General features: G+C 50.9%; 1 protein-coding gene across 1 annotated transcript in view; it reads right to left on the reverse strand.

Annotated features, from left to right (window-relative positions):
* The window catches only part of ARID2 (AT-rich interaction domain 2), a 1843885-nt gene that overhangs the window by 829312 nt on the left and 987920 nt on the right, over positions 1-26653 (reverse strand). The window contains exon 11 of the mRNA XM_069629837.1: positions 438-605. Within this exon, the coding sequence (XP_069485938.1) occupies positions 438-605 (168 nt within the window). The remainder of the gene's footprint in view (positions 1-437; positions 606-26653) is intronic.

Genomic DNA, 26653 nt, shown 5'->3' on the forward strand with positions numbered 1-26653 from the left:
CAGACAGAGATGGAGGCTTCATCTAGATTCGAGAGGCCTGCAGAGATGGAGAGAGGCCTAGGTATCTTAATACATTACGTTTCACCATACAATAGACAAAGGGGGAGGCTATACCTAGATTTGAGAGTCCGTGTTTGCTTAACGTTCACAACTCTATCCAAGTGTGGCATCTCCTAACATTCAAAATCCTGTCTAAGTGTGGCATTTGCTAACGCTCACAATTCTATCTAGGGGTGGCATTTGCTAACATTCAAAATCCTCTCTCGATGTGATGCAGGCTAATGTTCGCAGTTCTATGTATGAGTGATGTTCGCCTGGCAAGCTATAATCTTGGGTAAGGTGATGTGGAGTGGCAGGGCTTTCTGGAGAAGAGCGATTGCTCTACTTAAGGCCATGAACATCTTTTGACAGATTTATAATATGCATATTTCACTTACCAGGAACAGGAGATGGATGGACGGCTGCTGCAACATGTTCCACTGCCTGGGGCCTAATTTCAGAAAGAATTTGGTTTGTGGAGCTTTGATGTTCAATTAGCTTTACTGCAGTAAGAGCATCTGGTCCAAACATGTGTATGTCCATAGAAATTAGACATACTAAAATATCTAAAAGATGAAACATAAAAACAAACGGTCAAAGTGAAGATGACAAAAAACAACTTGAAAATTGTGCAACTAGAACTACACACAAAGTAGTAAATAAATTAATCGCAATCACACTCCCTGCAAGTAATTCTGCGAAAGGCCTGCATGAATTAATCTTTTATAAACAGACTTAATAACAAAGGCCAGTCTCTAAGCGGGGGAACGGGATTCGAACCTGTGTTGCTCTGCGTGGTCTTGCTTCCAAGAAAAACATGTCCCCTAGCTATCGTTACATCCCCTGTATTCTATTCCTCTTTACAGGACATAATTAATTTACAAACCAGAAGGGTGATGTACACAAAATAACAACAAGATTCCAAAAAATGTATTGTAAATATAATCTAAAAAAATGTAATTATAGTAGACAAAATCTTACTTATTAGACTATTAATAAGTTTGGCCTTGACATTTGTTGCTCTGCATATTTCCCCATCTAGATGCTGGGTTTAGATATTGCACCTGGGTTTTGTCATCCAGGCAGAGTTAAGAGAGTGCACTTCACCCTGCATTTGTGTGCCGATTGATTTAGTGTTTTATTGGGTTTTGTTTAAACTTGCTGGGCAAGCTGCCTCCGAGCGCTCCCTTTCTCTGCTCCCTCTTCCTGGTTCCCAGCTCCCTCCTCCCTCCATCCCACCCACCTCACGTTGATTGGGCACTCCCCTCCTCCTCTTATGTTCCTCCTCCCAGGGCAGCCCCCTGCCCGGCAGCACCTGCGGCTAGGGGCCCCTAAGGCAAAGGGCGGCGCCCACGGTCGCGGCTCCTGTTGGGTCTGCAGGTGTCCGCAGGGGACGCTAGTTGCCAGTCAGTCTCCACTGGTTAGTCCCACTAGCCTCCCTGCTTACACCACCTGTGCTGTCCCCAGTGTTGTTGTACTATGCACTGTACCAGAATTTATAATTTTGCGCTGTGAAAAGCTAGGCATGTTTCCCCCCTCTCAGGATTCTCAAACTTGGGTGGCTTCTCCACATGTTGTAATACGCACTGTACCAGTATTTAAAATTTTGCGCTGTGAAAAAACTAGGCTTTTTTCTCCCCTCTCAGGATTCTCAAACTTGGCTTCTCCACATGTTGTTGTAATACGCACTGTACCAGTATAATAAGATTACTCAACGTAGTGACAACCTTACTCCTAGTCCATAGTCCCATTTCCTGTATACTTATGGGACATTCCTCCGTCCTGTGGGACGGGACCGGAGCCCGGCGCATTGTACATCAGTCCTTTTCTATCGTCAGGTCAGAGACCTTTAAGCAATAATAGAGGAACCTTATTAAAGGGGACGGTGGGCGGGCGTATGGAGGAAAGGGGACTATGGACTAGGAGTAAGGTGGTCACTACGGTGAGTAACCTTATACTCCTACGTCCCGTACCATTTCCTCCATATTTCTGGGAGATTCCCAAGCACTCCTCACAGGAACTACGGGTGGATGGAAACCCCTTACTGAAAAAGGTTTTTTAGCACAACCTGGCCAAACTCAGCATCAGATCTGGAGCTCAGGTCCAAACAGTAGTGTTTACAAAAAGCCAATGGAGAGGCCCAGGTAGCCGCTTTCGCGATGGTCTCCCAGGGGACATACTTTTGAAAGGCAACAGCAGCTGTGTTGCCCCGTACCAGGTGTGCATGAATCCCTTTAGGAGGTTGGAGGCCCTGAACAGTTTAAGACTCCATAATACAGGCGGCAACCCATCTGGAGATAGTCGATTTGGATGCCTGTTTACCCTGCGGATTACCAAAGGTCACCAATTGTTGAGAAAAACTCCTAAATTCAGATGTTCTGTCCAGATAGAACTTAGGAGCTCTTCTAACATCCAGGCAATGCAAAACCCTTTCAGCTTCCGAAGCCGGGTTTGGTAAGAAAACGGGCAAGGAGAATGACTGATTTAGATGAAAATCAGAGACCACTTTTGGCATGAAAGAAGGATTCGGCCACATGACAACCTTATCCTAGTAGAAAACCAAGAAGGGATGCTCCACCGACAAAGCCTGGAGCTCACTCACACGTCTTGCCGAAGTCATGGTGACCAAGAAGGACACCTTCCACTAAAGGTGCTTAACATCTACCGTAGCCATTGGATCAAAGGGCTTATGGCACAAGGCTGTAAGGACCACGTTCAGATCCCACGTCGGGTGAGGTTTGCGAACAGGAGGGTAAAGACGCATTAGACCCGCAAAGTGCCTTTTAACCACTGGATTTGATAGTGAAAAAGAGCACTGGTCAGTGGATAAGTAGGTGGCAACTGCCGAAAGATAACATGAAAGGACATGAATGTCAGACTCTGCCAGGTGAGAGACAAAGGACAGCACTGTGTCGATCGTAGCCACCTTGGGATCCAGTTGGTTGGCTAAGCACCAGTGGCAGAACCGAAGCCATTTGCTCCTGTATTGAGATCTCGTCGAGTTCTTCCTGGCTGCCAGAATAATGCGCAGGTTATCAGTAGACAGGTTCAGATGTTCTAAAGATCTGAACTCGGGCACCAATGCCGCCAAACAATGATTGTGGGGAGGGGTGCCACAGCTGCCGATCTCTCTGGTGAAGCAGGTCGGGAACCAACGGAAGCTTGATCGGTGCACACACCGACAGATGTTGAAGCTCTGAAAACCAGAACCTGGCCGACCACCACGGATCTATGAGCAGAAGAGAACAGTTCACCACGCTCCTCAGTTTGCAAATCGTCCGATGAATCAGAGGCAGCGGCGGAAAAGCATAGGCCTTCATGTTGTGCCAATCAATCTCAGAGCATCCCCCAGACCGTTTCTGGAGGCATACAGAGGAAGTTTGCTGACGTTACGAAGAGGTCCACCTCTGGAGTGCCCCAACACTGGAAGATTTGTAAGAGGACCTCCACTTTCAATTCCCACTCGTAGCTGACCATCGTTCGTCGGCTGAGAGCCTCTGCAGTAACATTCGGCTGACCCGGGATGTGTACTGCCACCAGCCAGATGCCATGCTGAACCGCCCATTCCTAAATCTGAATGGCAAGATCCACAAGAGGAGGAGACTTGGTATTCCCCCCCCCCTGTTTTTGATATAAAACATGGATACCACATTGTCCGTGCGGACACGGACCACTTGGTTGACAATGATCGGCCTGAACGCCTTGAGCGCCAGGAAGATCGCCAGGAGCTCCAGGTGATTTATATGGAGGAGCTTGACTAGGGGCGACCATAGATCGGAAACTTGGAGAGGGTCCAACGTCGCACCCCACCCCAGAAGGGAAGAGTCAGTCGTGATCGTCACCAGCGGAGCAGGGTCCTGAAAAGCCGCGCCCACCGATAGATTGCTGAGAGACGACCACCAGAATCGGTATCATTTTGGAGTCCGGATCGACAGCTTGACGCCAAGAACTCCGAAAAGCCATGCGCGTCCGCCTCACCTTGAGCCGAGCAAGAGGAAGAGCCAATACACACGAGGCCATGAGGCCCAGAAGCCTCTGGAACCAACCACTAGGCCGAAATGCTGTCTGACTGCGCAAAGACCCGACACGTGGCCACCAGATCCGCTATTCTGTCCCCGGTCAGGTATACTCTGCAGTCGATCGTGTTCCAACGAAAACCCTGGAAAATCAGGTCCTCAGTGACCGGCATGGAGGATTTCCTCTAGTTCACCGACAGCCCAAGGTGGAACAGGAGCTGTAGGAAAGATTGAAGGTTGCTCGAGGCTTTCAGCAAACAAGGATTGCGCAGCAGCCAATTGTCCAAATACGGATACACGTGGATACCCTGAAGCCGAAGATAAGCTGCGATAATCAACATCATCTTCGTAAAGACACGCAGTGCTGAGCTGAGGCCAAAAGGGAGCACTCGGAACTGGAAGTGCTCCTCTCCCACAGAAAACCGTAGGTATCTGCGATGTAGATTCCAGATCAGGATATGCATGTACGCATCCTGAAGGTCCACCACGCTGAGCCAATCACCCTTCTGTAAAGAGGACTTTGACAGGGCGTGATCATCTTGGATGTCTCTTGGGGAAGAGAGATTTAACTGGGAAAGTTCTAGGATGGTGAGCAGGCCAGCCTGGTTGGGTTTGGGCACCGTAAACAGCCGGGAATTGAAACCCTCCCCTCGCTCCCCTAGCGGAACGGGTTCCACCGCCCTGAGATCCAGTAACTTCTGAATCTCGGCTCTGAGGGAGGGTGACCCAGACTGCTGGAAGGGAGGATTAATGGGTGGGGTTGCGGAAGCCCGCCCGAACGACTGACAAGACCCACCGTTCTTTGGTGATGGTCTGCCACGCCTCCCAATGAGACGCAATGGGGTCTCGTGCGAGTGCAGAGGAACTTCATTTAGCTGGTTTTTCAGTGGCGGCGCCAACCGAACCTGAAGAGGAGGCTGAGGAACGGGAGAAAAACCAGTTCCGTTGCTGCCGTCGGCGGGAATTTCCCAATGGGGTATCAACCCTGCAGGACTTTCGGTCCAAAAAACCCCTGAACTCAGAGGAAGGCCGAGGCTGCAAGGACGTTCTCTGTGCCCTGAAAGGCAATTTCACCAGGACAGACAAGGACTTGGCGGTCTGAATACTATCCTTAGTTTTGGTCAGTTCAACGCCCGTTGTAGAATGAAAAAGCTCCTTACCATCAAAGGGCAGGTCCAAAACCTTATCCTGCACCTGCTTGGAGAACTTGGTGGCATACAGCCAAGCCTGACGAGAGGTGTCCACGGCAAGCTTAAGGCCCTGGGCCGAGGTGTCGACATGATGCACCGAAGCCTCCAGCATATCTTGCGCCAGGATCCTTGCATCTGACAATCCTGCTCTGAAATTCTCTAGCTTTTCAGCGGGAATAAAATCCTCAAACTCCGACAGACCTTTCCACATGTTCATATTCACCATACATTCATATTTGCCATCACGATGCAAGAGACAGCATAAACAGTAAACAGCGTGGGTCCACTAAATATACTTGTACGCTTAGGAAAGTACTTACCAGCGTGTTCTTAGGCACGGTAGGAACGCCCAGTTACTGCTTGCCCCGGAGACTCTGGTAACCACGTGCAACTGCAGCCGCTTTGCGGTGCGAAGAGACTTTCACTTTTGTTAGTGATCACGCTATTGACTCCTGTATCAGCCACTACTATTGGCTAGCAGGCACACAGGGACTACAATCCCCAGAAGCACCAGCGCCCCTCTTAGGGGAACATCAGGCGCTTCAGCGCCGGCGCTTCTGGGCCAAGCCGGTCTTGCGCCGGTCCTCGCCATCCACGGCGTCTGGCGCAGAAAACGCTGCCGGGAAACGCTGTGGTACTAAATCTCATTAACCCTACATTAATCTGGGCTTCCCTCCTTTAAACTTACTGCTCCTTGAGCAACAAAAACTTTATCGCTTAAACAAAGCCATGATGGCATTACGGCTAGCCCAGGACAAAAACCACCAAAACAGTAACAAAGAGGAACTTGCAACCAAAAGACAACACAAAAAAGAAAAACCCATAGCCACTCAGTCGCCAGCCACACCAACCACAACAAAACATACCACTGAACTAAAAATGTACCTACTCAATACACGCTCACTCAAACACGCCCAATGTATCCACAATAGGATCACTGAGGAAGATATTGACATCTTTTGTATCACAGAAACCTGGCTCTCTGAGCCTATAGGCCCTACATCTGTGACATTACTGTCCCGGATGGGCATGTAATTTACTGCACCAACAGGGAAACCGGAAAAGGAGGAGGAGTTGCAGTAATTGCTAGGAGCACCGTTGCACTCTTCCAAGGCAAATCTTCATTTGGTGGATGCAAAATTATTCACCTTAAGCACCTACCAACTGAAAACAACTGCCTTAACTTAATAGTAGTCTACAGACCACCATCTCCCACCCCGGATTTCAATGAAAATTTTACCCACCTCCTAAATCTCCTTAAAGGACCAAACTGCGCCACATTAGCGGTCAGAGATCTCAATAGATGGTATTGCAACCAAGCAGATAAAGACGCCATCAACTTAGAAAGTTCACTACAAAACAGACTACACAATCACAAATAAAGAACCAACCATGAAAAACGCTCATCAATTGGATTGGATAATTACCAACAACCTTGAGACACACGACTACCAAACCCTGTATCTGGTCAGACCACTACAGTGTCACTTTTCAGGTCCCTCTCCCTTCGCCTAAGGAGAAAAATCCCAACCCCCCAAAAATAATCACGCAAAGGAACTTTAAAAACATCAAGAAAGAACAACTTGAATCCTACATAAAAGACTTCACAACCAGTATTAAAGAAGAGGGCTCTTGTGGCATCTTGATGAGTACCCTCCTAGACCATCTTAAAAAGCAACTAGATCAAAATGCTCCCTTACAGACCAAAACTTATAGAACCAAAAGCAAACTGCAAGAATGGTTCTCTAAAGAACTAAAACAGTTAAAAGGAGCCAAAAGAAAACTGGAAAACACTTGGAAAAAAAACCCCACAGCTGAAAAACAGGGAAAAATTTAAAATCACTGAAACATGCTACAAGAAAGAAATAATAGAGGCTAAAAAAACAGTACTTTAATAAACAAATCATGGAGGCAGAAAATGTGTCAAGTAAACTTTTTAACATCTTGAAGTCCCTAGACAAACGCCTTGCATTCTCGCCACCGTTCTCACCCTCACAACAGGAATGCGACAACACCCAGAAAGCTTTTTTTGAGAAGCTAGAAAAGGCTAGAGACAAAATCACAAGAGCTCAATTAAACAAACCTAAAACAGTAAAAATGGCGGCAGAAGAGCCTCTCGAGAACATAGAAATGTTTAACTTCTCGTATATCACCACAGAAGAGATGAAAAAAACACTTGCCTCTATGAAACCAACATCCTGTGTGGAAAAAATCCTACCTACCAAAACAATTCTGGAATATCCAGACATTTTCGCCCCCACACTGGCAACAATTGTTAACACTTCCTTCAAGGACCAGCTAGTCCCTGAGGCCATAAAACAAGTTACAGTAACTCACCTGATTAAAAAAAATAAACGGGCCAGGACCCAAGAGACCCAAGCAACCTTAGACCAATAACGAAATGTAACTTCCTGCTTAATATCATGGACAAAGTAGCCACCGCTCAATTACAGGCACACGTTGAGGCCTCCGACTCACTTCACCCACAACAATGTGGGTTCAGACCATCACACAGCATAGAATCAGCAATGCTGGACCTACAAAGATGCTCAGCATCATGGACAAGGGAAAAACAGGACTCCTACTGGATCATAACCTGCTCGAAGTAGCACTAGGAAAAACGGCAAACTGCTCACAGGCGGCAAAGACATGGATAATGTCTTTTCTAAAAAAACAGGACCTCTTGAGTCCATTGGGAGACAAATTCTCCATGGAAAGTGAGATTCTCTGTGGGGTCCCTCAGGGAGCCAGCATGTCTCCACTGCTTTTCAACCTCTACATTAGATATCTATGCTACGACTTAGATTATGGAGATGTATTCGTTACCAACTATGCGGACGATACGCAGCTGGTATTGTAACTTAGTTGAGACCACAAAACTGACAACAACAAACTTCTCAGGATATACATCATCATAGAACAATGGATGGACTCCAACTGGATGTGCCTGAACGGCAGCAAAACCGAATTGATGGTCAATGGATCCACCCACGCCAGAAGTTCATTATCCCACGACTACGCAAACTTTAAGACCGAAGACACAAACATCAAAGTACTTGAGAAAGTGAAAACCTTGGGTATGGTGACGGAAGCATCCCTAGGAGCAGAAGCCCAGACGCAGTACATAAAAAAATATGCAATTACTACCCGAGACTCCTCAGAGCCATTAGACCCTACCTATTGGAGAATAACTGTGCCACAGTGGCCGGAGCAACTATCCTATCCCGATTAGACAATGGGAACGCACTGGTAGGAGCCAACAAAAAAAGCTTACAGGCGTACCAGATTATCCAAAACAACACAGTTAGGATAATCAACCGCAAATCTAAATCCGATCACATCAGTAACTCTAGGAAGGAATTACATTGGCTCAAAGTGGAGAGTAGAACCCACTTCAAGGCTCTTACAATAGCCCACAGATGCACCCATGGGAAGGAACCAGGCTACCTAAAATCCAAAATACGACCTTATGTTCCAAGCCGCGCCTTAAGATCCATGGATCAAAACAGGATCGCAGTAATGCCACACAAACGCATGTCCGGACTGGGAAAATCCTTTCCAGTCATCACAGCAGGTATCTGGAACAACCTGCCAGTCCACATAAGGAAATAATCTAACTACTTACGCTTTCGTAAGATAGTGAAAACGCTCCTCTTCAACTGAGATCGCCACCCTTGACCCACTGATCTTGAGATTCTATTAGGAACTGTCCTGTCACATTCATGTTTTGTCCTCGTCTCCATGTCTCTGTGCCCTGAAACTCGCGAGTTAATGGTGCATTACAAATAAATAATCAATCACCCCGCTAACACCAGTTCTGTGTTAGCTTGACGTAACTGCAGGGCTGAATTAGCGAAAATCCTCCTTCCCAAAGAGTCAAGAAGTTTGTCTTCTTTGGCCAGAAGCTGTGTAGCCGTTGCAGAAGACGATGCGGCAGGTCTGGATTGCAAAGTGGCAGCAGCCACTACCGTGGTGGAGGGGGGGCGGACACGACGCTAAAGCCACCTCTTACGAAGAATGGAGCCTATAACGCGTGTCAATCTTCTTGTTGACAAACAGTCCAGAGCGTGGTTTTTCCCAAACTTTACGGACCTCGGCCAAAACGTCCTTCTGCAAGAACAAGCCGGTATGCTCCGAAGGAGACAAGGTGAACGCCCACGAAAGCACACCCTTCTGTGAAGCTGGTGCCTCGGGTACTGGAACATCCAACAGACACATGTCCAGCACCCAGTCGTGAAAGGCTCTGACAGAGCGGGGCTGGTCTTCACTTTTCCGGATCCCCTTGTGCGTGGTTCGACAGATCCGGATCAGGCTGAGTCAGATCAGGCTGAGTCGCATCAGGCACCACCATAGACTTGTCCACTCGGGACAACGGAGGCAAGGGAGGAAGAGTCGGTGGAGGCCCAGCCGGTAAAGGCGGCGCCGGCGGAACCACCGGTACCGCAGCTGGGACCGTCGGCGCAGATGGGCATATCTCCCTAAACAGGCCTTGAAAATACTCCTTCATGGAGTCGGAATGCATAAGTCTTTGAAACTTGCCGAAAAAGACATCCTTCGCCGACGATTTAGGCGGGACCAGAGGAGGCCTCTCATGAGCGGAGTAATTCCAGGGACGCAAGGGAGAGGATTGCCAAGAGGGCCCTTCCCCACTGGTGTCCACATAAATCAAGGGCGCTGATGCCTGAGGAAGAGAGACATTGTGCGGTAGGGGCATCCGAGCGTTCCAGTCATAAACTGGACGAAAAGGATGTGCACAAGAAAAAAGATGATCACCTGAAAACCCACTCCCCACACCTAGACACTATGGCGTAGCTGTAAGAGGAATCCAAACTGGCCAAAGTAGTCTTGGCGGGAGCGGCCACCATTTTGTCCGCACCTGAGGAAAACTGCTACATGTATGGAAGCGAGAGAGGGGTCTCCACAGGTGGGTTAGGGGTCTTCATTTTAGCCTTAATACAAGGAACCTCAGCCGAGCCGGCACTGTGTGGCCTAGAATATTTTTGAGACATACTATCAGCCAGAAAAGCCTTCAACGGAAGGACCTCGGCCCCACTGCTAATGGAGGAATTCCGGTTCAAGACCTCACTCTGTGCCCCCTCAACAGATCTGGTGTCATTGCTTAAACGGGAACAACGAGGAACACACCTCACCAACAAGACCTTAACCGGCCTCTCAGAACTGTCGGTCAATTTTGCCTCAAAACGATGGACCTCGGACACGAGCCCGGTAAAAGCCCCTTCACGAAGGGCCTTGTTGGGCAGAATCCTGTGCAGTGCCCTTAGGGACCACTACACACAATTAAGACAAGTGGTAATACAAGTTCACCTTTGGTACAAGCCTGTACTACACTGTTAAAGTGGTAGCAGTAGCGGAGCAGCCAGACTTATCTCAAGAGTAAATGAGCAGTAGTAGAGATTACAAAAAGGACCACAATTACTGTGACTCAAGCAAACACTGACGCAAGGTTTCAGGTATAAAACAGAAGTACATTTATTTTAAACCATCTGTTCATAAAACACTTCACTTCTATAAATTCGAAACCACACGTAAAATACACTACACACAACCAATTCCGCTTGTTCCAGTAAATTCAAAGGTAAGTACATTAGGATTTGACAGACCGGTGTTGCGATACGAACGCATACCTGCGGATAGAAATGCTCATGAAGTTAAAACACACTTTGTACTTAGGAATTTTAAACAAGGGAAAAGTGGATAAAAATCCTAGGCAATACTTTTTCAAGGTAAGGGGACTCGAGGACTGGTTCAAAGATAAAGATTAAAGTCAATAGGCCTGCGCCAGAGTCAATGGAGCAGATGCTCAGTTGCCGAGGATCACACGTTGAACAGTTCGAGATACCAAGAGTTTGTAAAGATTGTCAAATGGAAGGAAAAGTTATAAGAGGGAGGTAAGAAAGAACAAATCTTCGTGGAGGAAAAGGGTTCGCCCAGATTCAGGCTGGTAAGAGGGAGAGACAGACCAAATGTGCACAGTACCTTATTCCGTTGAAGAAAAGCTAGTGCCACGGCAGTTGTTCCTGGTAGTTCCTGCAGATTCACGGTTCCTGCGGCTTCAGTCGTTGGGACAAGAAGGATGACGTCTGGAGCGATCTGCACTACCCAGGGATGAGGCCAGCAGCGGCGAAATAGACAACTATGAATAAAAGGCGCGCTCCTTTAAAACAGGAGAGGGCTCTTCTGATGGCTATCCGGACCACTACAGCACAGCAGTGATTTCGACCCAGGAGAGGATTCGCTGACTGAAGAAAAGACGAGCTGGTCGACTCTGCCTTCTAGCCCAAGAGTCCTGCCTTTTATGCCAAAATCCCCCATTCACGCAGCCTGGCTGTCAATCACTCAGCCTGGAGGGTTGTCCAGCCCGGACAACCACCTTAGCCAAATCAACACAAAGTGTGACTTGGGTCTCCAAGGAAACCCTGTGCAGGGGGTGACTACACCCCACCCTCACATTCAGCCCACCCAGAAGCCAAAAGAGGGCTTCTGGTCAGAAGGCAGCCAAAGGTCGGCGAACAAAGTAGGCAAATCCGGTTAAGTTAAAGGCAACTTTACCCTTTTCTGGGGGACAGTAGTCAGCCCCAGAAATGGAGTTGGTGGGAAGTCTAAAAGACAACCCTGTGTCACTGCACTGAAGGTGCTGTGTAACACACAAAAGAGTGGGGCTACTGAAGTGGTGTACTCCAGAGTCCACAATGACAAAAACAGATGAAATACACATGGCAAAACACAGGTAAGAGTGGTGGGGGAGTAGGGGGGGTGGGGATCGGGGGGGGGGGGGGGGGTGAAGAGCTCACTCTTACCAAGTGGAAAAAATAAACTCCAGAAATCCAGCAAAGCTGCTGGGGGACTCACTAGGTAAGGGAAATTAGCCATAGAAAGAGAATTCTCCCTAACAGACCTTGAACTTTCGCTCGGTAACGACAGCCTCAACAGTGGCCTCAGGGCGCACCCCAGTATTTTTACAGGAAGATCCAGCCAAGGCGACCTCTAAGCAAGTTCCGGTACCCACCGCCACAGTAGTACTGGGCTCACAAACAGCCACCACAGGAGGGGCCTCGGATAGTAATCCGGTGTCAATAGGGCCCTGACGGAGGCCTTCAGAGAAAACTATGGTACACTTTTAGGCCTAGAAGGCACCTCAGGGCAAGCCCCGGTAATAGAGCTTTTGTTGCTCCTCCCAGACCGCGAAGACCCGGGAAAGGAGTCCCCCGGCCGTGGTGGTCTAAAAAGTAAAGAACTCCCCAGGCGTTTCTTCTTTTCCTCAATGAACATAAGAAAATGCAATGGGGGAGAGTGCTGAAAGACCTCCATCCACCGCTCCAAACGACGTTGAAGCGCCCGGACCGAAAGGGAGTCGCAGTAAAAACACAAGTCCCACCGGTGATCCGGGCACAAACATTCTAAACAAAGAGGGTGGGGATCTGCCCTAGCGAAGCGTCGCTGACAAGAACAACAATTAGGAAAGTCTAACTGAAACGGCAGAGACAGACTACTACACGACCGCTAAGCCAGAGCAAGAGAGGAGAACACTGGAAGGAAAAAATCTTCTGAAGATGCAAGTGCGTCCAGTCCCCATCGTGCAGAGAAAAGGACTGATGGGCAATATGCTGGGCGGAGCTAAGGAGGGCGGGGTAACAGCCGCCTGCGGTACCCCCCGTAAAAAGAGAGGAAGGACACATTTTTGAAAAATGTGATGCTTTTTACAAAGTGCTCCGGTCCCGTCCCTCAGTACGGAGGAATGTCCCATAAGTATGGAGGAAAGGGGAAAGGACGTAGGAGTATTTTAAATTTTGCACTGTGAAAAAGTAGGCCTTTTCTCCCCTCTCAGGATTCTCAAACTTAAGAGGCTTCTCACCAGTTCTATAGTCGTGCACTGTGAGCTCTTTAACCCTTAGAGTCTGTCCTATTGCGCAACTTGCTTGCTGTTTGCCATCTTGCCTGCCTACTCTTGCCTGTGCCTTCCTCTCTCCCTCCCCCCTCCTCCTCCTCCTCCTCTCCCACCTATTCTATGGTGCTCTCTGTCTCTCCAATCTTCTCTAACTGCTTCTCTATTGACTATCTTGCTCTCCTCACTAAATCTGGTAGGAAGAATTTTAAAAAGGACATCCTGGTCTCCAACCCAGGCCTCCCCATTGCCGACACCTACACCAGTGCCTCTTCCAAGGAAAATCTCACCGACATCCTCTTTGTCGTGCCTTCACATGACTTATGGACCCTTCACATGGTCTCTGTGCTCTCTCCTTTCTCCTCTTCTCCCATTAATGGTGCCACCCGTTGGGACGTCCTCCTGGCCTCCTTCCACTCCTCTAAGGTCATCATTAATGTTTACTCTAATGGGACCGTCTTGGTCCAAGGCCCTCAGGCCAACCTTCACCTCTTTGATAAACGCTTCCCGTGCCTCATCAACTTTCTTTCCTCTCCAGCTGTCCCCCCTCTCCTTTCCTCGGCTTCCTTGCCTTCCCCCCCTCCCGGGTTCCTTCTACACCTCCGCAAGGCGTACTTCTGATCTGCACCCCTCCCCGGAAGTCCTTCAAGGATGGTAACCTTCTCCACATTGCCAATCTTAACTCTCGCTCTGTCAAACATTCCTCTGATATCTGCTGCCTTCTTGAAGAACTTGACCTCAATGTCCTCGGTCTCACTGAGACATGGTTCATGGCCAGCTCTGTCACCAGCTTTGACATGCTCCTACCAGACGGCTACAAGATCCTGCCCACGCCCAAGCCTAACCGCTCTGGTGGGGATGTAGCATCATCTTCCCTGAGTGGATTCTTGCCTCTGTCACTCCTACGCAGACCTAAACCTCTTTTGAATGCCTCGTCTGCCGACTCTCTCTCTCCCCCAGCCATTCCCTTACTGTGGCTACTATCGGCCACCTGGTAAGATTCCTTCCTTCCTCTCTTAGTGGGCGGCCCTCTCCTCCTCACTCCTGGCCTCAACCACTCAACAACTCCTTCTTGGAGACTTCAACATCCGCCTGGATGCCTCCTGTCCCTCCTCTGGACTCTTTCGTGACCTCTGCGACTCTCACTCACCATTCTCCCCTCCGGCCCGACTCATTCTGCAGGGCACACTCTCGATGCTCTGATCTCCTATGACCTTCTCTCTGTCCCTCTCTCCACTCCTCGCTCCTGGAGTGATCACTTACTCCTATCCTCCCACCTCACCCTCCCTACCCCTCAGGCCAAGCCACCTCCATCACTGCCACCCACCTTCTCGGTCATCCGACCCATGAAGCGCATGTCAGTTGAGGCTTTCGCTACCACCTTCTCACCCCCTCCTCCCTCGTTAGCCGACTCTCACCCTGACACAGCCCTCTCCACGCTCCACTCTTCTATATCTGATACTCTTGATAGCCTTGCCCCTGTCATTAGAATTCGCCTGAAGCCCAAAGCCAAGTGTAACTCATGGTATGACTCGGACCTAGTCACCCTAAAACGCAAGTGCAGGGTGGCCGAGAGGAAATGGGGTGCTTCATGTTCATCCTCTGACAAACTGGCCTGCCACCTGCTGCAAAGGCAATACCGGCTCTCTGTCCTCACCAAGAAGAGAGTCCATATCCAAGCTCGCATCTCTGCGGCATCGAACAACTAGGCTGAACTCTTTCAAATCTGCAAGGACCTGGCCAATCCTGCCGCAGTCTCTACCTCTCCTGTCCCTTCCCAGGCCCTCTGCACGGCACTGGCTTCTCACTTCATTTCTAAAACTCAGGACATCCTGTCCTCACTCTCCTCCTATCGCATCCCTCCCTCTATTCCCTGCTCTTCCTCTGGCCCTTCTGCAGTCACCCGCCTTCCTCCTTCTCTGCCTTTCCACTTTTCTCTGCAGACAAGGTTTCTAGACAAGTCTGATCTATTAAAGTCTTGTCGAAACAGGTTGAACCCTGTTCCTCAAAAACTATCAAGGACCACATTGACTCCCTGGCTCCTACCCTGGCTGATTTCTGCAATCACTAATTCGCCACTGGAGTCTTCCCATCCCCCCTGAAGCACTCCCTTGTCCACCCTCTTCTTAAGAAACCCTCTTCCGATCCCTCCTGCCTGGCTAACCATAGCCCAATCTCCATCACTCCCTTCCTGGGCAAGCTCCTGGAGAAACTGGACATCTCCTAGCTTAATCTCCACACCGAATCTGTTGGTTGTCTTCATGACCATCAGTCTGGCTTCAGAGCTGCCAGAAACATGGAAATTACTCTCCTGAACATCCGCGAAGACCTGCTCTCCAACCTTGAATCCAACACCCTGTGTGTCCTCATCTTGCTTGATCTCTCTTCTGCCTTTGACACGGCCTACCATGCCATCCCGCTCAACCGTCTCTGTGATAACCTAGGTATCACTGGTCAGGCTACGGCATGGCTGACTTCTTTCCTTTCCGACCGACCGTCCCAGGTCCAACTTGGGTGCTTCCTCTCTGATATCTTTTTCTCTACCTGTGGTGTCCCCCAGGGATCTAACCTCTCTCCCTGGCTGTTCAACCAATACCTGGCACTCCTTGCCCATCGCATCGCCGCTCTCTGCCCCAATTTTCAGTGCTATGCGGATGACACCCAGCTCATTTTCAGGCTACCCTCGGCTGACTCCTCTCCTTCCCTCATCTCTGACTGTCTGTTATCCAGGAGGGGTGTGCTTGCAATGACCTGTGCCTTAATGCCAGTTAGACTGAGATTTTACTCATCGGCACACCCACTCCCTCCTTCACTGCAGCTCTCGGGCCCTCTTCCTGCTCCCATCTGCAAGGCTAAAAACCTTGGGGTCATCTTAGACTCCACACTCTCCTTCTCACCTCACATCTCTGACGTCTCTAAGAAGTCACACTACCAGCTACACCTCCACAGAGGTGTTCTTCCTTTCCTCTCCTTCCCCCAGAAGCTCACTGTCTCCAGAGCCCTGGTTCTCTCTAGGCTGGATTATTGTAACAGCCTCTATCTAAATCTGCCTGCCTCTACTCTCCGCCCTCTGCAACATATCCAAAACAGGACTGCGAGACTTGTCCTTGGCCTCAAGCCCAGGGATCGGATCACTCCAGTACTGAAATCTCTGCACTGGCTCCCAGTGGTTGCGAGGATTAAGTTCAAAACCCTCTGCATTGTCCACAAGGCCTTCTGGGGCCAGGGGCCTATATACCTGCAACTCTCCCTTCCCAAATCTCTTCCTTCTCAAGCTCTTCGCTCATCCGCCTCCAACTCCCACAGGGTCAGTCGCTACTCCAAGTAACGAGTTGGTGGTCGATCTCGCTCTTCGGCAGGGACCTCCCTCTGGAACAGCCTTCCTGCCTCCCTGAAACTTAAGGAGAACGATCTCTGGTTACGGAAACACCTCAAAACCTTCCTCTTTGCTTCCGCTTTCTCTACCCCCTCTCCCTTGCTGAAATTCCTGGCTGAAACTGCACCTGTTACCTGGCCACCCTTTCTGATCTCGGGCCCAGGTCTCACCAATTGCACACCAGCACAGCATCCCTGGCAACCCCCGCACCTGGGGACTGTTTCCTGTACCCCTACATGCCCCTACCAGCACTTATGCACTTGCCACTATCTGGCCGCTTTTATTTATCTTATTTATTCTACAATCCCATGTACTGCACTTTCCCCTCTCCCTTCCCCCATTCACTTTTCCCTTTCCCCCTTCCCATGCACTTGCGCGATCTGCATGACACCTGGCCTAGTAGGATCGTTGTCGGTCTTCCCACTGTTCCCCCTCCCTTGCCTTGTTGCGCCTTGAAACATTTGTGTATAGGCGCGTTATAAATGCCATATCATATCATCTTAACTCATTTATTTAGTGTTAAAAAAAAAACTGCCATTGATTTGGCCATATGGTGCTGTGTTGCGTCTAATTACACCCGATAACTGACCTGATCACAAAATATACCAGATCTTGGAGACCATTTTTCCACCACAATGTGCAAGTACAAAGGGGAGAGAACATGTTATAGCCTTTCTTCCAATGTAGATTGAAGTTGGACTGCATCTGAATAGATAACATGCCCAACAGCAGAATTAAGTTTTCAGTGAGCAAATGGAAGTTCCAGTTTCTATATCGGTCTGACGAGCCCACCTCCACTCTCAGTTTGGGCTATCTGATAATTTTATTATCGATCTTGGACCATCAAGTTCAACTAATTTACTTGTCAGTTAGCATTCATCACATTGCCAGTGTGGGTACCTCCATTCCCCTTCCCCTATGACTGTACTTCTACCAACATCTCTACTTTTGATAGTGCCAGTAAATGCATCAACGTTGGTCATTCTTAAACCAATACAACTGATTGTTTTGTTATCTTGAGTGACCGCTCAATCTATACCAATGCCAGCTACAGGAAAAGTCATCCCACTTTCTGAGCCATTTGCAGCAGCTTAGCCTTTCATATTTCAACACCTGCCAGGTAAAACATCTAGTCTAGGCGTATGACTTTATTATCCCTTACAGCATGTACAATAAGTCCTAAAAAAAAGGTACTGGTGCAAGGTGTACCAGACACTGTTCACATGCTTGTGCCAACACTGGGGCCCTGGAAAAACACCTCAAAATCCCTGCATGCTGATAAAGTGCGGGAGATCAAGTTACTCATCGTATTGACTAATGTACTCCTAGTCCATAGTCCCCTTTCATCCAAACTGCATGGGCGTCCCTCACTAGGGACGGCAGATGGAACCTTTTTCACCAGAAAAAAACGTTAAATTTAGAGGCGCGGCCCTGGGTCCATGCGCACCCCTGACTCCACCCACCGGCGCCACTCTTCAGTCCCCATTGCTTAATGACACCAATTTTATTAGGGGGGAGGATGGTGGGAGGTATGGAGGAAAGGGGACTTTGGACTAGGATTACGTTAGTCACTACGGTGTGTCATTTATAATTACTCCTACGTCCCGTCCACTTTCCTCCATACTGCATAGCCGATTACAACTGAATGCAGCCCCAGGGTGGAGGGGTGTCCCTCCTTAAAAAAACAAGTTCCTTAGAGCCGGCATCCAGACAGAAGTGCTTGCAGAAGGCCGAAGGAGTGGCCCACGTGGCCACCCTGCAGAGGACCTGCCACAGGACATCTCTCTAAAATGCGACCGCCGTGGCCTTGGCTCCGACAGCATGGGCAATCAAGTTAGCTGGAAGCGATTTGTGCTGCCCCTCATAGGTCTCCTTGATGGCTGAAACCATCCAGCTTGCTAGAGGCATTGGGAGCTTGACAAACCCGGCCTTGAACCCCCCGAAGGTGACGGAAAGCATCCGACTTGCGGAAGCTCTTGGTCCTGTCCAGATAAAATTTTCGAGCACGCCTGACATCCAGACAGTGCAGGACCCTCTGGGCATCATCCTTAGGATCCGCAAAGAAAGTAAGGTAAGACTATCTCCTCATTTAGATGGAAAGATGAAACTACTTTAGGCGAGAACGAAGGATGCATTCTCAGGACCACCTTATCCTTGTCAAAGGTAGTGTACGGTTCTGAAGCAACTCGTGCCTGGATTTCGCCATCTCTACATGCAGACGTAAGACCCCACCAAGAGAGCCGTTTTGATGGTGACCAGCCTGATGCCTGCAGACGCCATAGGTTCAAAAGGTTTGTGCGCCAGGGCGCCCAACACTACATTGAGGTCCACACAGGGTGTGGTTTCTTGATTGGCGGGTAGAGCCTAGCGAGACCCTCCAGATATCGCTTACACCGGGTTGGAGGAAGAGAAGACTTCCTCCTCCGAGTTCCGGTAGGCTCCTATGGCCGCCAAGTAGGTGAGGCACGTGTCTATTTGCACCCCTGAGTGTGCGAGGTGTGCCTAGAAGGATAGCACATAGTCCAACATGCAAGTAAGCGGGTCAATATCCTTACAGGTCCAGTGGCAGAACCTAGTCCATTTAGTTTTGTATTGGCTCCTTGTAGCAGCACTTTTAGAGCCCTGAATGATGTCCAGGTTAGTCTGGGACAACCCCAGATGCTTTTGCATGACTTGCTCATGAACCACGCTGCAAGGGCTAATTTCTGTGGGGCGCGTGGATAGTTGGGCCCAATGGTAGGTGAATGGAGGCCTGCCCGAGAGGTTGAGCAGCTCCAAGAACCATGCTCTCACCGGCCACCACAGAGCTATCTGAATGATGCTGAGGTGGCACAATTCTCTTTTCTTGCAGATCACCCTGTAGACCAGGGGAGAGGGAGGAAATACATATGCTGTCATATCCACTATCTGGAAAGCATAGCCCAGGGAGCTGGGGTCCTGACCCTGCCAAGATGCGAACTGCAGGCACTTCCTGGTGAACCAGGTGAAAAAAATATACACCTGAAGATGCCCCCATCTGCTAAAGATCTCCAACAGGACCTAAATGTTCAATTGCCATTCTTAACTGACTGCTCCCAGTCTGCTGAGCCTGTCCACCTCCAGGTTGGACTCCTCCGGGAGGTGGATTGCACACAAGTAGATGTTCTCCAGGGTCCACTCCCTCATGCTGACCGCTCGCTAGACTAGACTACACAGAGGGGGGTTAGGGGGGCTTGGGTGGCGGGGGCCTGGTGCCACCCTGCTTGTTGATGTAATACATGCTGGTGGAGTTGCCCATTTGAATGAGGACCACCTTGTCACAGATAAGCGGAAGGCAGGCCTTGAGAGCGCGCCTGATAGCTTTCAGTTCCAGCCAGTTTATTTGGGCCACCTGCTCCTCGAGGGACCAGACTACATGGACGCTGTGGTTGTCCAGGGTGGTGCCGCAGCCTTCCAGGGAGGAATCCGTGGTGATCGTGACTTGCAGTACTGCCTGCCAGAAGGGCTTGAATGTCTGCAGGTTGCTGTCCATGGACCACCACACAAGGTCCTGGTGGAGAAAGGGAGGAATGCTGACAAGTTCTGCTTGGGAGCCCCGCTTCCGATTCCATAAGACTGCGAAGTGCAGCTGTAATCTCCTCATCTTGAGTCTCTTGTGAGGTACAACCAGTAGGAACGCCGCCATGATACCCAATAGATGCTTGTACAACCAGGCTGAGGTCAACTCTCTGCTGAGAAAATGGCCTGTGGCCCTCTTGCTGGGCGTAATATTGTCCACCAAGGGGAAAAGTCTCTCGATTCTCATGTCCCAGATGAGGCCCAGAAAAGTCAGTCTCTGTGTAGGCTGCAGCTGAGACTTCTTAAGGTTGATAAAAAAATCCCAAATCGTGGAGTATGATCATAAGGGTGGAGGAAGCGTGGTGAACCGCATCTGGGGCTCTCGCCTTGATGTGCCAGTCGTCCAGGTACGGGTAGGCATGGTGACCTTGGGCCCGGAGAAGGGCTGCTACTGCATTCATAAGTCTGGTAAAGACCCTGGGGGCGGAATTGAGGCCGAAGGGTAGAACCTTGTATTGGAAATGGAAGCCCATGATCCTGAACCGTAGAAAGGACCAATGAGGCTGCCAAATTGGGACGTATACATATGCGTCCTTCAGATCCAGGGAGCACTTCCAGTCTCCCCCGCACAGTGCTTCCGCAATAAGCGCTGGCGTAAACATCTTCAATTTTTGAAGAGGGAGGGAGAGGTTCAGGGTGGAAAGGTCCAACAACTCTCAGGCCAGCCCGGTTCTTCTTTTGTCTGGGAAAACTCCTGATAGGCTGGGACTTCTTCCACTGCCTGGCTCTCTACAAGCAAAACGAGTTTCTGCCAACCGACTTGTCGTTCCAATCTGTGGGAGTGGAGGGAGAGGCGAGGGAGGCATCTGTAGATGGTACCCCGTGTACACTACGGATAGGATCCAGGGGTCCGCAAACCTCTGACGCTAAGACTGGGCATGAAAGGCAAGCCCGTTCCCCCTTCCCTCTCCACTGGAGACAAGTGGATCCGAAGGGGCGCGTCATGCCTTCTTTCCCTCTGGGTCTGGGGTGGAGGTGGGGGACTGAAAGAAGCCCTTAATGCTGTTTTCACCGGTGCTGACTCGGAGAACAGTCAGGCTGTCTCAACCTCTGTTCCTGAAATCCCTGGAAACCACCAAAGGTCCGGAGCGTTGGTGCGACTAGGTGTCTGCCTTGGGCATGGCCTTTGTTAGGATAGAGACTTCACAGTTTCGGAACTGTTTTTCTTCTTATCTAGCTCCTCATCGGTGATGGAATGAAAGAGGTCGCCACCCTGGAATGGAAGGTCCAAAATGCGTTCCTGGACGTCTGGGTTGAACTTGGTAGCCCATAGCCAGGCAGCTATGTCCATCGTGATGCCGATGGCAGGGCCTGTCAATGTGCACCATGGTGGACTCCATGATGGCCCGAGTCTCCATTTTAGCTTCTGCCAGCCCCGCCTTGAAACGTGCCTGGCTCTGCACCGGAAGTTCTGAAAGGAAGTCGGCCATTTCTCGCCAAAGCCTCCGATTAACGGCTGCCAGTATAGCATCTGCGTTGTATTGACGAAGGTGCATGAGGTGTTGAAATAAACCTTCTTTCCATAAGCCTCCAAGATCTTCTCCTCTTTGCCTAGAATCGCTGAAGACGATGTGGCCGAGAATGACAGGCTTGATGTAGAGTGGGCACCAGTCCCACCTTGAAACTCGTTCTCACACCTGCTCCACAGCAGGGGGTAGTATCGTACGAGCGGCCAACTTGTCTGGCGTGGCGGCCATTTTGTCGGGCTGCATGCCACGTGCCAAAGTAGTTGTGCTTGCTTCGCTGGCCTCGACCTCCTCCAGGACTCTTGGAGGTGTAGCATGAGACCTACCATGCACCTCAGGACGTGGCCTGGTAGGCGTTTTGTCCTCGGCTGAATCGCCGGTAATGCTGCATACAGGCGCCCTGTCCGGTACTTGGACGTAGCCCCTCGGGTGGACAACCAGTAAAAGAAACTTGCGGTCCCTCAGCACTGTCTCCAGAAGGATCTAATGAGCCTTTGGCCAGTCGGCCGCTAGCTGAGGTAGCCTCTGTATGTGTGCTGGTATGAGAACCTGACTGGTTCCTCCCATTCGGGCGTTTCCTTGGGAAGGAGTCGCCTCTGTGGGGATCGGTGGAAAAAAGCAGCCCTACCTTGGGCCGTGGCTTGTGTCTGACGAAGTCCTTCAAGTCCTCTGGAGGTGACTTCTTGAAGAGCTCCCTCCGCCGAGCTAACCTTTTCTTCAGAGCGCGCGTGGTAAGCGCGTCACACGTGGTACAACACTCCCAGCTGTGACTGGGGCCAAGACAGCGGAGGCAAACAGCGGGGGGAGGGGGGGTCAGACGCAGGGAAGAGCCTGTCACAGGTTTGACACCTGCTGAAGCCCGCCAACATTGAAATGCGCCGGGGAGGAGCGTGGCGGCAGAGGACAGAGTACCTGATTAAGTCCAAAGGAAGTAGCCGGGGAAGAGCGTGTGGAATTACAAGGCCAAAACCAAACCCAGGAGCGCTGGTGAAAGCGGTCCGTTCCCGTTGACGTGGAAAAAGGGACAGAGGAGTGGCGCCAGTGGGTGGATTCAGGGGAGTGCATGCTCCTAGGGCTGCGCCCCTAAATTTAAAGGGGAAGAAGGTTTTTTCTGCTGAAAAAGGTTACGTATCCTGTCCCTAGCGAGGGACGAACATGCATTATGGAGGAAAGGGGATGGGACGTAGGAGTAATATACTGGAATAAGAGGGGCATACAAGGATAGATAAGGAGGCAAGAGAAGGAGGGGGTGGGGGCACAGTGCAAAAGTGTCAAAGCAACAGTGAATCCACTAACCTGTAAAGCTTGCCTTCACACTCTAATAAACCAGCAGCCAAGGAATAGGCCAAATCAGCAAGTCTAAGATGAGAAGTCTGAGGTAATACTTTTTCCAAGTCTTCCTGCTTAAAAATATATATGATATGGAACAAGTTACTTACCTGTAACTGTTGTTCTCCAGCATGGGTCTGGCATGGATTCACATGCTCATGAATATTCCCCGTCAAGGCGGGAATCCTCGGGATAGAAAAAAAATCAGTATCCGTTTCCTTTCTGATCTGTCTTTCTTAGTAGTAACCAATCACTGGTCTCTGGGTCATACTGACCCCAGCCAATGACTGCCCTCTCCCTAAGCCCCGCCTCTGGCAGCCATCCTCAGATTTGGTAGCACGTAAAGCGGCAGTATGATCAAGTGAAGAGCCACAGAGGGGTAGGCGGGAGGGTTTGCATGTGAATCCATGCCAGACCCATGCTGGAGAACAACAGTTACAGGTAAGTAACTTGTTCCTTCTCCAGCATGGGGTATGGCATGGATTCACATGCTCATGAATAAAGAATACATAGCAGTACACACATGCACAACCACGGGAGGTGGTCACAGGCTCAACATTAAGCAATACAACAACTCAACATTAAGCATCTCTTACCTCCTCACCAGGCTCACCTTAAGCGAACAGGTTGCGCAGCACTGCTTGGCCGACCCTGCACTCCTCCCTGGAGTCCCGATCGACGCAGTAGAATCTTGTGAAGGTGTGCATCGACCTCATGTCCAGCAGGGGCACACTAGACAGGTACGCCGTGGTAGCAGCGATCGCTCTGGTCGAATGGGCTCTCGGACGGCCGGGCAGCAGTCTTCGAGAGAGCCTTCTCTTGATTCACAGTCCCAAAGTTCACAAACAGCAGTGATGTTTTCCGAAAACGGTCCACGTAGAACTTCAGCGCTCTAGCTACGTCCAGCGAGTGCAGAGACCTTTCAGCCGGCGACGAAGGAGACGGGAAAAAAACTGGCAACACTAAGGGTTTGTTGAGGTGGAAGTCCGACGGCACCTTGGGCATGAAGGAAGGGTGCGTCCTCAGCACTACCCTTGTGTCGTGAAAGGTCAAGTATGGCGGCTTGCAAGATGGGGCCTGGATCTCTCCCACTCGTGCGGAGGTGATGGCCACGAGAAACGCTGTCTTCCACGACAGAAACTTCAACGGTGCCGAATGCATAGGCTCAAATGGGGACCCCATTAGCTTGGTCAGCACCACGTTGAGCTCCCACGCCAGGGCAGGGGCCTTCACCAGCGGGAATGATCGGAACAATCCTTTAATAAATTCCTTTACCAGTCGATGAGACCACAAAGACGCCCGTCCCGTAGTTCTGGTGTATCGTGAGATGGCGGCCAGATTTATCTTGATGGAAGCGTGAGCTAGTCCAGTCTTGGCCAATGACAGTAGGTACGGCAATGCTTGAGGGGCCGTAATCCGCAGAGGGTTAATCTTCTGTGCACGGCACCAGACAGAGAACCTCTTCCATTTATGTCCGTAGCACTTGAGAGTTGAGGACGCCCTGGCCTTTGCAAGAACCTCTCTGCAGTCGGCCGGGATGTCGTACCCTCCAAACTCTAATGCTGCAGGAGCCAGGCCTGCAAGTTCAGCGACTCCGGGTTGTGGTGAAGAATGGCGCCTCCTTCTCTGGAGAGAAGATCTGCGTCCGCCGGCAGCTTGACTGGTGTGGACGTTGACAAGTCCAGAAGGTCCGGGAACCAGATCTGTCTCGGACACGCCGGTGCGACGAGGATCACCCTGCACCGGGACCTCTTGAGCTGGTTGATGAGCCGGAGCAGCAACGGCAGCGGAGGGAACGCATAAAGAAATAGGCCATCCCAGGGGAACAAGAAAGCATCGCCCATGCTCCTCGGCTGGGGGAACCTGCTGGCGAACCTCCGGCACTTGGAATTTGTCGCCGTCGCGAAGAGATCGATTTGGGGTTCGCCCCATCGTCGGAAGAGTCGATCCACTTGATCCTGGCGTAGTTCCCACTCGTGGCACGAGCGCAGCTCTCTGCTGAGTGAGTCGGCGATCGTGTTTTTCATTCCTGCCAGATGAAGAGGCACCAGAAACATCCCTTGGGCGACGGCCCAATGCCACAGATCCTGGGCTTCCTTGGATAGGGCAGGGGATCTGGTTACACCCTGCTTCCGGATGTAGAACATCGTGGTGGTGTTGTCGGTGAAGATCCTCACCACCTTGCCCTTAAGGGACAGAAGAAAAGACCCGAGGGCCCAGAACACTGCGCGGAGCTCCAAGATGTTGATGTGGAGTGACTTCTCCTCTGGGAGCCAAAGGCCTCTCGCGTGAAGATCTCCGGAGTGCGCTCCCCAACCTTCCAGGGAGGCGTCTGTCGTCACCTTCACCTGGTGAGCTGGGGTCTGAAAGTCCGTGCCCGCCGACAGATGAGCGGGTACCCCACCACTGGATCGCCTGACGGAACGTCTCATAGAGGGATCCTGTCCTCGAAGCTGCCAGTCGACTGGACCCAGCGGGCGTCGAGGAACTCTTGTAAGTGGCGCATCCGAAGCCTGCAAAGGCGCACCAGATAAATGCAGGAGGACATCATCCCGAGGAGGGACTTGATAGATCTTACCCTGGCCATGTCGTGGCCAGCAGACGCTGCACCTTGCCCAGAATGGTCCTGGTCCATTCCTCCGACGGCGAGGCCTGCCGCGCCACTGTGTCGCGCTTGGCTCCCAGAAACAGGGCGACTTGCGATGGAACCAGGTGGGATTTTGGAAAGTTGGAGAATCCCAGGTCCGTGAGCAGCTGGACGGTCTTCGCAGTGTGCTCCACGGCGAGCACCCTTGTCCTTGCCCGGATGAGCCAGTCGTCCAGGTAGGGGTAGACGTGGATCCCTGAAGACGCAGCCGCGCCGCCACCGGTGTGAGGCACTTGGTTAACACCCTGGGTGCAGACTTCAATCCGAACGCGAGGGCCTTGAACTGGTAGTGCTGCCCTTGGACCACGAACCTGAGGAACTTTCTGTGTCTTTTTAGAATGGGGATGTGGAAGTACGCATCCTCTAAGTCCAACGACGACAGGGAATCGCCCTCCTCCAGCTGTCCCAACACGTGCTGGCGGGTGACCATCCGGAACTTCTGTGCCTTGATGTACTTGTTCAGTCGTCGCAGGTCCAGGATGGGGCACCATCCTCCTGTCTTCTTTTTTACGAGGAAGTACCTTGAGTAAACTCCGGAGCCCCGAAGCCTCTTTGGGACGAGCTCGATGGCACCCTTCTTGAGCATCGCTTTCCAACAGTAGTTGAGGGACATGATTTTCCTTCCTGGCCACGGGGTCCAGCACCCAACGGTCGGTGGAGATGGACTCCCACATGCTGACTAACCTCGCCAGCCGGCCTCCCACCGAGGTGCTTCGGTGGGGGCCCGACCCCACGGTCGGTTTAATCTTGTTTGGAGGCCGCCTTGCCTCCTCGACCTCCCTGTCAACGACGACAGGCACCACCTGACTTGCCGCATCCCCTGTAGGCTTCCTGGGACGAAGATCTTGCCACTTGGCGGTACGTGGAGGAGCCACTGCCGGATCCCTTGGAGGCACCTTGTCTGCCTCCGGAGCTCCGAAAGGACGGCGTCGTTGTTGGAGCAGTCCCAGTGCCCGGGCAGTCTCTGTGTCTGTCTTGATGGCCTGAAGGGACTCATCAACCGCCTTCCCAAACGGATTGTTCCCATCGAAGGGCATGTCCAAAACCTTGGTTTGTATGTCCTGGCGGAAATCCGTCGCCTTGAGCCATC

This window comes from Ambystoma mexicanum, chromosome 12 (assembly GCF_040938575.1).
Source record: "Ambystoma mexicanum isolate Mex_15411 chromosome 12, UKY_AmexF1_1, whole genome shotgun sequence".
Taxonomy (NCBI): Eukaryota; Metazoa; Chordata; class Amphibia; order Caudata; family Ambystomatidae; genus Ambystoma; species Ambystoma mexicanum.